This window comes from Panthera tigris, chromosome B3 (genome assembly GCF_018350195.1).
Source record: "Panthera tigris isolate Pti1 chromosome B3, P.tigris_Pti1_mat1.1, whole genome shotgun sequence".
NCBI classification, from domain to species: Eukaryota; Metazoa; Chordata; class Mammalia; order Carnivora; family Felidae; genus Panthera; species Panthera tigris.
This window is the reverse complement of record NC_056665.1, coordinates 30,878,552-30,890,744: the sequence shown is the minus strand read 5'-3', so window position 1 is coordinate 30,890,744 and position 12,193 is coordinate 30,878,552. Positions and strand designations below refer to the sequence as shown.

General features: G+C 45.4%; 1 protein-coding gene across 2 annotated transcripts in view; it reads right to left on the bottom strand.

Annotated features, from left to right (window-relative positions):
- PTPN9 (protein tyrosine phosphatase non-receptor type 9) overlaps positions 1-4,890 on the bottom strand; it is an 81,997-nt gene extending 77,107 nt beyond the window's left edge. Inside the window, exon 1 of one of the 2 annotated variants that reach the window (XM_042988352.1) lies at positions 4,684-4,890. In XM_042988352.1, coding sequence (XP_042844286.1) covers positions 4,684-4,746 — 63 coding nt within the window. In that variant the 5' untranslated portion in view covers positions 4,747-4,890. The remainder of the gene's footprint in view (positions 1-4,683) is intronic. The other variant, XM_042988351.1, reaches the window with a different exon arrangement.
- Between the last annotated feature and the right edge of the window lie 7,303 nt (positions 4,891-12,193).

The window sequence follows — 12,193 nt, the reverse complement described above, 5'->3', positions numbered from 1 at the left end:
ACCCTTAATTATCTTTCAAGTTAACTATAATTCAAAAATTATCAACTTCAGGTCAAGTTACAAATGTTAGTATATGCTCTGGCAAAGTGAAATTAAGACAATTAGTAACATAATAAAAATGAAGACTAATGCTGATATGTAGAAATTACCCTTCACACTGCCAAACTTATAATTTTGCCAGCCCATGAAGAAAGGCTTTTATATGTACATATTAACATACAAAACACCTAGCTTTTTAAAGTTTGGAGATGGGGTGCCTGGGTGGCTCAGTCGGTTAAGCGGCCGACTTCGGCTCAGGTCACGATCTCACTGTCCGTGGGTTCAAGCCCCGCGTCGGGCTCTGTGCTGACTGCTCAGAGCCTGGAGCCTGTTTCAGATTCTGTGTCTCCCTCTCTCTCTGACCCTCCCCCGTTCATGCTCTGTCTCTCTCTGTCTCAAAAATAAATAAATGTTAAAAACAATAAAAAAATAAAGTTTGGAGAGATACTATTCTTCATATTTGGTTCCATGAATAGTTATTTCTCCTATACAAAAGCTAAAGAAGATATCAAAAAATTAAATTTTTATTGTGACCACACCTCAAAATGGAGAGTTTGTCAACCCTATCTTAGGGAACACATTTTTTCTCAAGAGTATTTTCATCACAATTTCTTGCATAGACTGTGTATGTCTCTGTTGGCAATAGGTCTGAGTAAAGGTCTTCCAAAATTTTTCTTCTGTGCAATTTTTAAACCATATTTTAAGACACATCATCAAAACCAAATACACATATATCAATACCCAAACCAACAAAATTAACTATTATACATGCATGCAGACATCTTAGTAAGGTAACTAGCTGCTTCATGAGAAGTTATGTAGTATAATACAGGGAACATTTGCAGTGGAGGCAGAATAACCCAGAACTGGGTGGAAATCATGGCTCCATTGCTTGCTAGCTATGTGACCTTGGGCAATTTCCTTCTCTCAGTCTGAGTTTTCTTGTTTGCAAAATGAGGTAATAATTCCAATCGTATGAGGATTAATCGTATGTGAAATGCCCAGCGTGGAGCCTGACTCAAAGCAGAAACTCAGGAAACAGTTACTGTTATTACCCTGTTGCTATTCATGTAAATTTATTAAAGGCAAAGCTCACTTTTTCTTGTAACTCAATTGTAAGCTCTGTTAATTACTGGGAACTGAAAAAATAAAGGCAAGAAACATCAGAGTTACAAATGAGAATTTGATATATCAGTTCAGCACATGCCTAGATAGGAAATGGGACTACAAAGCAATAATGATGACCTTCAGAAGTATATGTAAAAATGAACAATGTCCTTATTTTTACAAGCCCCTCAGAAAGGAGATGATGCTGTGTTCTATTCATGTACCGAACTACTCTTTGTTCCACAAGTATTTCCAGAATGTCCATACACTAAGTGCCAATCATTATGCTAGGCGATGTGCATATGGCGATGGGCAAAAGTAGACACAGTTCCAACCCTCATGGAGCTTCCAGTCATGCAATCCCACAAATAGTGTAAACTTGTGAAAAGTGATATAAAGGACAGTACATGGTACTCTAAGAGCCAGTAACACAGATCTAACTTAATTGGGGAGATCAAGGAAGGCCTTCCTGAGGAAGCAAAAGCTGAGGATGAAGAGAGAGTTAACAGTGGCAGGTGTTCCCAGACAGGGGAAAGCAGTCTGTACAAAGACCCTGTACCAGGAGAAAACAGCAAGACTGCAGGACCAAAAGGCCTGTGTGCCTGGAGGAAAGATGAGGTGTGAGAATTAGCTAGGGCTCTAGACCACACTCAGGGCCCATGCATTGTAGATCATACTCAGGAGTTGTTATATCCCAAGAGTAATGAAAAGCCACTGAAGGGTTTTATAAATGCTTCTTTTAGGGGCAGGGAGGCAGACTAGAGACACAATGAGATTTTCAATTTGCTTTTGCCTTCTGGAATAAGAGTAAGGAATGCAGATGATCAGGTAGGAAACAAAAGTTCTGTAAGGATACATTTAACAACAGCTTGGGGACTAGGGTGATGGTGATAGTGGAAGAAGTTGATGAATTCGAGAGATATTCAGGAAAATCTGATGATGTGTAGTGTACAGGGCCTGAGGGAAAGCAAAATGTTCAAGAAACTTCCGGGTTTCTGATTCACATGACTATATACAAGAATATACCATTCAGGAGAGATCTGCTCCAGAAACATCTTTAAAGCAGTTAGTTACCTACCCCCCAAAAGGACCTAAATGCATAAATGTATTTCATTTTCGCCTGAATCTGTGTTAACCTAGTGTGATCCTTTACTTATAAGATTCCAAAAGATTGGTATTTCCAAAAAGCAAATTGACCCTCGAAAGGATAAGATGTTTCCAACACTGAAGATATCTGAAAGATTCTGCCACAAGCTTTAAAATAAGTTCTAAAATTGGTTTGAGGGGCACCTGGGTGGCTGGGTTGGTTAAGCATCCGACTTCAGCTCAGGTCATGATCTCAAGGCGTTCCTGAGTTTGAGCCCCAGGTCAGGCTCCGTGCTGACAGCTCAGAACCTGGAGCCTGCTCTGGATGATTCTGTGTCTCCCTCTCTCTGGCCCTCCCCCCGCCTCACGCTTGCTCGCTCGCTCGCGCGCTCTGTCTCTCTCTCTCTCAAAAATAAATAAAACATTAAAAAATTTTTGATAAGAAATAAATAAAATTGGTTTCAGCAATGGGGCAGCATTATGAAATGAATGTGTCATATCCCATGATCGCTACTTAGATAAGACCAACATGAATTTGCGGCTGCTTAACATAGTCTAAATAAATCATAACAGTGAAGAGTGCTCTTATGTGATATTAAACTATGAAATTTTACAATTTCATTACAATCACAATAATTGGAACTATGCTACTACTTTTATGTTTGCTTCAACATTTTGAAATGCTTGTAGAAAACCTGACATTTTGTAGGAAAAGGTATGATTTTAAAAACCCACATACCTTCTTGATCTTAATATAAAAATATTTTACTGTTACCATCCAGTCCTTACTAATGCCCATCACGTTTATTCACTGTAAAAGATTTTCACTAAATACAAAGATTTTACTAAACACTATAAAAGTATATGCAAATACTCTATACAGAGTAAAGCACTGACTTTATCAATACTTGCTTTCCTTGGTTTTAATTTTTTAACTTGCAACCTAATCCCATTTTCATAGTGGAATGCTAATGTCTTTAAGTCATAGAAACATAGAAACTCTAAATCTGACTAATCCAAGGAAAAGAAGTGAACGGGTTTTGCCTCTTTAAAATCAACACCACAACCTTAGTACTGAAGTATTTCCCTAATTCTGGAAGGACAGGCTCCTTGGCCACCTGCTTGCACTAGGCCTTGACTAGCATTTTATTAACACTCAACTGCAGATACCAGGATGTTACCACTGCTCCTACAGAGCAGAATTTTTTTTTTCTCCCATGCTGATTTTATCTCAAGGCGTGAAAAGGCAAGATAGTGGTTTGAGGCCAAATGTGAAAAATGTCATCTCCGCAAATAAGGAGAAAAGTCAAGAGCTTTTTAAAAATCAGGTCTTAAGCCCATTAACTAATACTAGTTTGTAAAATCGGACTGTCTCCACCCTAGAGACTGTGCTACCAAATGTGGTCCTTGGGAATAAGGGCTGAAGGGCCTGAAACGGGTTACCAGTATGGTTCATCTTTTTCTTATTTCAGGTTTTCGTTTTTTTAAACATGAAATCAGACTATGGCTATATTTGAGCATAGCTAAAGCCGGGTATGGGCAGTGCCAAGGAAGAGATAGCGAAAGTCTTTAGGGTTCCCAATCTCAGCTAGCAGATTTTCCAATCTTCCTCTGAAGGAGTGGTCCCTGTCTCCCCAAAAGGAATGTGGGGGAGGGAAAGATACAAGGGCCCTGGGCTTTTCCCTTACCCAAACCCCCAGAATGACACCGCAAACCACTTCCTCCTGGGAACTGAAGGTCATAAGCTTTAAGGGACAATGGAGCTCAACATAGGCTCCAGAAAGATGGAGACAGCGTGATGAGATGGGAGGGTGGGTAGGGAAGTGGGGGTGAGGGGATGCGCCCAGTTTGAGAGCGCTGAATAGGGCGGTCCAGGCCAGGGGCTTCGGGTGCATGAGGCCTGGATCTTCCAGAATCTGCCCAAGTAGGCCTGCCACAGCCCTGTGAGAAGCCCGAGGGGCTCATCTGAAAATCTAGGGCATCTACGTACCCACTGCCTATCACCACTCTCCTCGGGTGGGGAGATGTTGCCCACAGGAATCCTCCCCCCAAAAGGGACTTTGCCTGTCCTTAAAAAACCACAAACCCTTAAGGAAAGAAGCTGAACATTTATAGGGGTGGAGGGCCCGAAGGCAAGTAGGTGTTCAGCAAACGTCGGGGGTCGAGGGTGGTGGGAGGGAAAGGGAGGCCCCCCAGTCCGAGGAACTTGAATTACCACCAGGATGGGGGGAGGGGGCGATCTGAGGCCCGTAAGCCTAAGGGACCGAAGAGGCCGGGAGCTGCGTCCCGCGGCGTCCCCCGGGTCGGGGGCTGACGGCCTGGGGCGCGGTCGCCGGGGGAAGGGGCACCCGCGGGCCGGGGGCCGTGGAGCGCGCGGCCTCCGCGGGCAGAGGCCGGCCTAGGCCTCGGGGGTCCGGACACACCCACCGCCGCGGCCGCGGCCCCGCTTACCTGCTCCTCCTCCGGGGTCAGCTCCGGCGCCATGTCGGGCTGGGGCGCGGTCGCGGGCTCCATCCCGCCGCCGTCGCCGCCGCCGCCCGGCCGACCGAACGCGCCCGGGAGCGCCGAGAGCCCGGTGCTGCCGGCCGACGCTTCCGCGTCTCCGTGCCTCAACAGCCGGAGGCCGGCTCGCGCATGGTGGGGCCGGCGGGGCCGGGCGCCCGCGGCGGCCGCGAACGCCGCTCCTGTCTCCTGAAGGAAGAGCTCTCACAACTGTCGCTCTCTCCGGGCGGAAATCCTTTTTTATTTTCTTCTCTCCTTTCCCCGCACTCCCCCTCCTCTCCCGGAAAAAAAAAAAAAAAAAAGGTGCCGGCGAAGAGCTAATAGCCAACCGGGATTTAAAAAGGAAATACGAACTCAAGAACTTTCTAAGCCCAGAGTGGAGGGTCTCGGCGGAAATTTCCCGAAGGCCGCCGGCCTCCTCGGCGTCTGGCTCCCCCGGCCGCGCTCCGGCTCCTCCGGAGCGTGAGGCGGAGTCCTCGGGGATGCGGGCCCCGGCGACCTGCGCGGCGGCCTCTCAGTCCCGTTCCTCAAAAGCCGCGGCGGCGGGAGGGAGGGAAGAGGGGAGGGAGCGAGGAAAAGGCGCCCCCCTCCGGGCTCAGGGCCAGCGCTGCGGCCGCGCCGCGTCCGCCCGAGCCCCCCGCGGCTCCATTGAGAAACTGAGCGTCTCATTCACAAACAGGCGGCGGGAGGGCCGGCCGAGCGCGGACGCTGTCCGGGAGGGGGAGACAGAGAGGAGCCCAGGCGGGGGAAACAGGGGGCGGGGGAGGGGAGACCGGAGGGACCGGCGCTGGGAGGGGCTTCGGCGACTCCGGGCTGCGAGGATGGGGTACGAGGAAGAAAGGGGCGTGAGTTTTACGGTTCAGTTCCGTGGAGGAGGAAGAGAATACATTCGTTTGAAAACGAGCTGCTGTCGGGCACCTCGCCGGGGTTACTTGCTGCTGCCCCGTCGTGTGAGGGACCCACCAATCCTCATCTGTTTCCATGTCACTTGCTGACTGGAAGACCCTGTAAAGGTTGCCTGCGACGTCCAGGAGGTCTGGTGAAGGAACAGACCCTGCTCTCACTTTCTCTTTGTTGCGCGTATTCTGTAATCCATAACCAGGATGGCTAATTTTAGTCCCTCACAAAAGCAGCATCCGATTTCAAACCTGATGCCGGAATTACACAGCCTTTGCAAACCTTGGGTTTTCACTTGGGCAATCACAGCAAAGAGCGTGAAGGGTGTTACAGGACAGTCTTGGGATCCGTAGGAGAGGCACAGGGAAGGCAGGGCTGGTCTAGTATGTTGTTGCATCATTTCAGTCCAAAAAGAAATATTCCAAAAGGGATCCAGCTAACAAGCCACAGCTAGTCCTAATGGCTGAAGCCCTGGAGAGCTAGGAGAGACATCCAAGGGAGAGGTCTTCAGACAACAGAGGAAGGTGCTCTGGCTTCTGATGCTCCTTCGAGGATTTCAGAAGCAACCACTGACTTCATCTCATTTCTGCATCATTAAAATAAGAACTTCAAGTTGCCCTTGGTTAGAAAAATGTTGTGCACTGACTCGTCACGATTTCAGATCCATGTTTTGGAACAAAGTTATTTGTGGTTTTAATTTGTCTTGATGAAATTGTTTTGAAGTTTGGTATTAGGACGTTCTTATCGAACTCTTGCACCCGGAGTAAAGAGGACCATTACGTCACTGACACCATAGAAACACCAGTGGTGTCCATCATGTGATGGACTTTTAAACTTTAAAAACCAGGAGGTTTGAACAGTAACTCTAGATTGTTCAGTTTGGACAAGGCTACTCTTTGCTGATCTAAATAGGTTTCCAAAGATCTTGAGACATTTGCTCCTACTGTGGCCTACTCTTAGTCAGCAGTGGTGGTAAGCTGTGCAGCAGTCTGAGGAAGAGAAGGGACATCTGTTCCTGCCTCGGCCAGGCTACTCCTTGTAGGCAGTGGCACAAGATATGTAAATGTTCTGAAGACATAACCTTCAGAGCAGCCCCCTTATGGCTGCCAACCATAGCCTGATAGCCACATGCCCCAAGCAGGGAGGGACCTACGCTGGCAGCGGACACCTCGCTTTTAGTTGGACTCTACCAAGAACCAACTGGTAGAAATGTACACATCATCTAAATTTGGACTTTCATTCATCTCTTTCATCGTCCCTTTGTCTGCAACGATAGTGTAATTAATCTATCATTGGTTTAGATTATGCTATTTCTTTATTGACTTTATTGAGATATTATCCTGTGTGCTACTGGCTTGTGAAATATTATTATAAATTATAAGTCATGCAGTGAACCTGTGTTAAATTATTGGCAAAGATAATGTCAGTTTCTGAGCATAATTTGCCATGAATAAAACAAGAAACCCCTGGAACTTGGATCTGTTTCTTCTATCTCGGGTTATTTGCACCAATAAAGCTGACTCTTGGTTGAGTTCATCACCCCATACAAGAGTTACGGTTTCAGTATTGCAACCGGATACCTCTCTGGAAGGCAATCTATTTATTAAACAAGTATATTTTCATGCCAAGCACTGGATTTGCCAACCCCAGTACATACTGGGGTTACAACAATGAACAACACAATGGTCTCTTCCACATGTAAGGATATGGAATGATCCCTGAGTTATATTGTGAAGTAGAAACAACAAGACTCGGGGTGCCTGGGTGGCTCTGTCGGATGAGCATCCGACTTTGGCTCAGGTCATGATCTCACAGTTTGTGGGCTTGAGCCCCGCATCAGGCTCTGCGCTGACAGCTTGCTCAGAGCCTGCAGCCTGCTTCAGATTCTGTGTCTCCTTCTTGCCCTCTGCCCCTCCCCCGCTCGTGCTCTATTTCTCTCTTTCTCAAAAATAAATATTAAAAAAAATTAAAAAAAAAACAAGACTCAAATAGTGTACATAATGATATCATTTGTACAAAAAAAAAAAAGAACATATAACCTTATTTATAGGTAGAAAGGGTTTGGGAGGATACAGAAGAAAGATCACTGGTTAGGGTGCCTGGGTGGTTCAGTTGGTTGAGCATCCGACTTTGGTCATGATCTCATGGTCTGTGAGTTTGAGTCCTATGTCAGGCTCTGTGCTGACAGCTCAGAGCCTGGAGCCTGCTTTGGATTCTGTTTCCCTCTCTGCCCCTCCCCGGCTTGCACTGTGTGTGTGTGTGTGTGTGTGTGTGTGTGTGTGTGTGTGTGTCTCAAAAAAAAATAAACATAAAAAGAAAAAAAGAAAGAAAAAGGAAGGAAGGAAGGAAGGAAGGAAGGAAGGAAGGAAGGAAGGAAGGAAAAGATCACTGATTTGATTGTCTTTCAAGAGGAGAAGCCAGAGTCAGGAGAACAGAAGGGAAAGAGGGACTTTTCCCTATATGGTCTTTTGCACATTTTAAGTTTTTGGTTTTCTTTTTTTGCTAACTTTTTATTGAAGTATAACATACATACAGAAAGGTGAAGCATACAGCATGGTGAATTTTCATAAACTGAGCACACCCATATAACCAACACACAGATCAAGAAATAGAACATTCCCTTGGGGCACCTGGGTGGCTCAGTCGCTTAAGTGTCCGACTTTGACTCAGGTCACGATCTCACAGTCTGTGAGTTCGAGCCCCACGTTGGGGTCTGGGCTGATGGCTCGGAGCCTGGAGCCTGCTTCAGATTCTGTGTCTCCCTCTCTCTCTGCCCCTGCCCTGTTCATGCTCTGTCTCTCTCTGTCTCAAAAATAAATAAACGTTAAAAAAAAAGAAATAGAACATTCCCAACTTGCCAAAATCCCCCTTATGTCCCCTCCCAGTCACTACTCCTCAAGAGTAATTACTATTTTGGCTTCCAACAGCATAGCGTGTTTAAATCTTGCTGTGGATATATAATCTCCCCCCCCCCCCAAATTTAAATAGTAACTTAAATATAGTTTTTCTCCCAGAGCAGGCGAATGGCTCTAGAACTAAGCTGGAGTAGGAAATAGCGGGACCTGAGCAAGCACACACTGCTGAGTGTACACAGGAGAAGTTTTGCCTAGTGATTCTCAGGACACTGGGGGTCAGTGATTTCTTCAAAGTCACACAGCTAGCTAATTAATTAGTGTTGGGCTAGAACTTGGATCCAGGCATTTAAAGTCCTAGTACAGGGATCAGGTGAAGAGAATTAATAAAGGGAGAGGTTTGGGGCGCCTGGGTATCTCAGTGCGTTAAGCTTCTGACTTTAGCTCAGGTCATGATCTCACGATCCGTGGGTTTGAGCCCCGCGTTGGGCCCTGTGCTGACTGCTCAGAGCCTGGAGCCTGCTTTGGATTCTGTGTCTCCTCTCTCTGCCCCTCACCTGCTCTCACTCTGCCTCTCTTTCAAAATAAATAAACATTAAATTTTTTGAAAAATTAAGAAAAATAAGTAAATAAAGGGAGAAATCTAACAGAGTGAGCTAGGAGAGAAAACTCAGCAGTGTTTTCAGAGGCACAGCTGTGTGTGTGGGCGTGTGGGTGTGTAAGAGGACAGCTCTCCAGAACTGCTGCCTATCATAGTCCTAACAGGACAACGTTTGGAAGTTTCTGAGCAGACACAGGGGTAACAAAACTAAGAACAAGGGAGCTGGCTGGATTTGCTTTCATCAGTAATCCTAGGAGAATCGGAGTACAAAGGCTTGCCTTTAACTGCACACTTGAACCAACAAAATCAAGTATGGTACTATCTGTTATCATAGTCAATCAAATCTTAGGGATGCCAAATGGTTTCTAATAGCAAATGATTGGAAACAACATAATGGTCCATCAATAGAAAACTCAGTGATGAAATTACAGCACACACATACACTGAAATACTAAGTTCACATTTGTGTCCCTACCATGTGCCAAGCACTGTTCTAAATGACTTCATCTAATCTCACCATCACAGCATGAGATAGCTGAAATTATCATTTTACAAAAAATATAAAGGTAGATCCACATGTATTGACATAGCCTCCTCAGATTTTTTAATGCTTGGCTGCAGGGCCTCGGGAGGAAGGTGAGGATAGGGTTGGGCAAATATAGGTGACAGACAAAAATCACATTTTTATTAAATTAACATGAACTGAAATCTGAAAGTAAAAACAAAGAGGAATGTTGGCAGGAGGGGTGTTATGAATTGCACTTTTGGTTTTTACATTAATTAATTAATTAATTAATTAATTTTTGAGAGAGAGAGAGACAAGGAGAGCACATGTGTGTGAGTAGAGGAGGGGCAGAGGGGGAGAGACTCTTAAGAAGACTCCACACCCAGGCCCAGAGCAGAACCCGACATGGGCTCAATCTCAGGACCATGTGAGATCATGACCAAAACATCATGACCTGAGCTGGAAGTCAAGAGTTGGATGCTTAACTGACTGAGCCACCCAGGGGCCCCCTGTTTTTTGCTTTTAAAGCAAAGGGTTCAGGTCTCTGTCTAGAAACCTTATCCTCCCCTTCCTCCCACCTTCTTCACCAGACAAATCTGACTCATCCTTAAGGTCTCAACTCAAAAGTCACCTCCTCAGCAAGATCGTCATTGGCTACTCCCTACACTGAGACTCCCTGTTGCTCTCTCTCACAGTGCCCTCTTATTCTTTTATCAGAGAGCTGATCACTGTTCCTAACTGTGACCTTGTTTCTACGTCCATCAGCCTAGTCTCTGCTGCTCTATGAGACAGTAAGCTCCAGAAAGTCAGGAACCACTTGTATCTTGTTGGCCCCTGGCCCTTCAGTATCTAGAGCCCAGTACCTAGTAGGCAGGCCTTTCTAAATCTATTGAATGAATCAATCAGTGAAGACAACCACCTTCAAAAATAAATAATAAAGGGGCACCAGGGTGGCTCAGTCGGTGAAGTGTCTGACTTCAGCTCAGGTCATAAGTTCACGATTTGGGAGTTCAAGCCCCACATTGGGCTCTCTGCTGTCAGCGTGGAGCCTGCTTCCCTCTCTCTCCCTGCCCCTCCCCCACTCTCTCAAAAACAAATAAAAACTTTTTTAAACATTTTTTTAAACAGGGGTGCCTGGGTGGCTCAGTAAGTTAAGTCTCTGACTTCAGTTCAGGTCATTATCTTACAGCTCGTGAGTTCAAGCCCCACGTCGGGCTCTGTGCTGACAGCACAGAGCCTGGAGCCTGCTTCGATTCTGTGTGTCCCTCTCTCTCTGCCCCAGCCCACTCACATTCTGTCTCTGTCTCTCTCAAAAATAAATAAACATTAAAAAAAATTTTTTTTAAATAATAAACTAAAATCCAAAGCTCCTCTCAAACATTGCTCCAAAATATCTACTGCCTGTGGAAAAGATGTATTGTGCTATACACACATGTTTTGGCTATAAAAGATCCCCCAAAATTCTTACTGCTATTTTTCTAAAAGGCAAACAGACATACAGTAAATAAGTAAATAATACCGCTAACCAGGGTCTAGGCTATACATTTTTTTTCTTGTTTACTCATAGGCTAAATCTACCACCACTAGAATGGCTGAAGGTGAGCCCTGCAAGAAAGATGAAAAATCTTATCCCACGTAGATTACATTCCCCCATTACCCCAAATACTCTAGGGATCAGTCCTTACCTATTGCTGTTCTTGGCCATTTTTTGTTTTTTGTTTTTGTTTTTGTTTTTAATGAGAACATGAGCTGGCTCTTTCCTCATACAATTTTCTCATCTGACACCTTATGTGCCACTCCCAAATCACAGGTTAATCAGTCACTATTCTATGTTACTTCCACACCTTACACCTGTGTCTAGAGTTTACTTAACACTCTAATTATTTGCTTCCTTGTCCATTTCTCCCACTAGATCATGAGTTCCTTGGGGGCAGGGATCATGTCTTAGTCATTACTCTTTCTTTAGAACCTAGCACAATATACAGTACCCAGTAGGTGGTACTGAATGTTTGCTAAAAGAATGGATCTGTCCTTTCTAGCCAACAAGGTCCAGTTTTTACCAGAGAATACCAAACTGGTTTGGTTACCTTGGAGACTTAGTTGCTTATGAGAAAACATTGGATATAAGAGGGAGGTACCATCTGAGTTCCACTGCTTTCACTCACTTTGACTTATGGGAGTCCAGAGCAGAATGGACAAATTAAGTCCACAAATAGACAGAACCTTGTTTGAACCAGTTTCAACTTCCTCCCTTATAAAAGCTTTTGTTAAAGTTGCCAAAGAGAAGCAGAACTGACAGACTGGAGTTTCATCTTTTATTTCCCGGGTCTGACTGGGGAGAAAACCTGCAGGGCCAAAGCAGAGGGAGACAGAGGGCAGACTTGAAGGACCGCCAGCCGGAGGGAAGGAAGAAGGGAGGAAGTTCGCTACAAATGTTAATAGTCTGTGCCAAGTCTTAGCCAGAAGTACTATCCAGGTTTCAAATTTTGTCTCTTCTCATCTCCTGCTCAGTGAGACCCCTAATCAGCAAGATCATGACCTGAGCTGAAATCAAGAGTCCAGATACTTAACCGACTGAGCCACCCAGAAGCTCTGCCTGAGGCC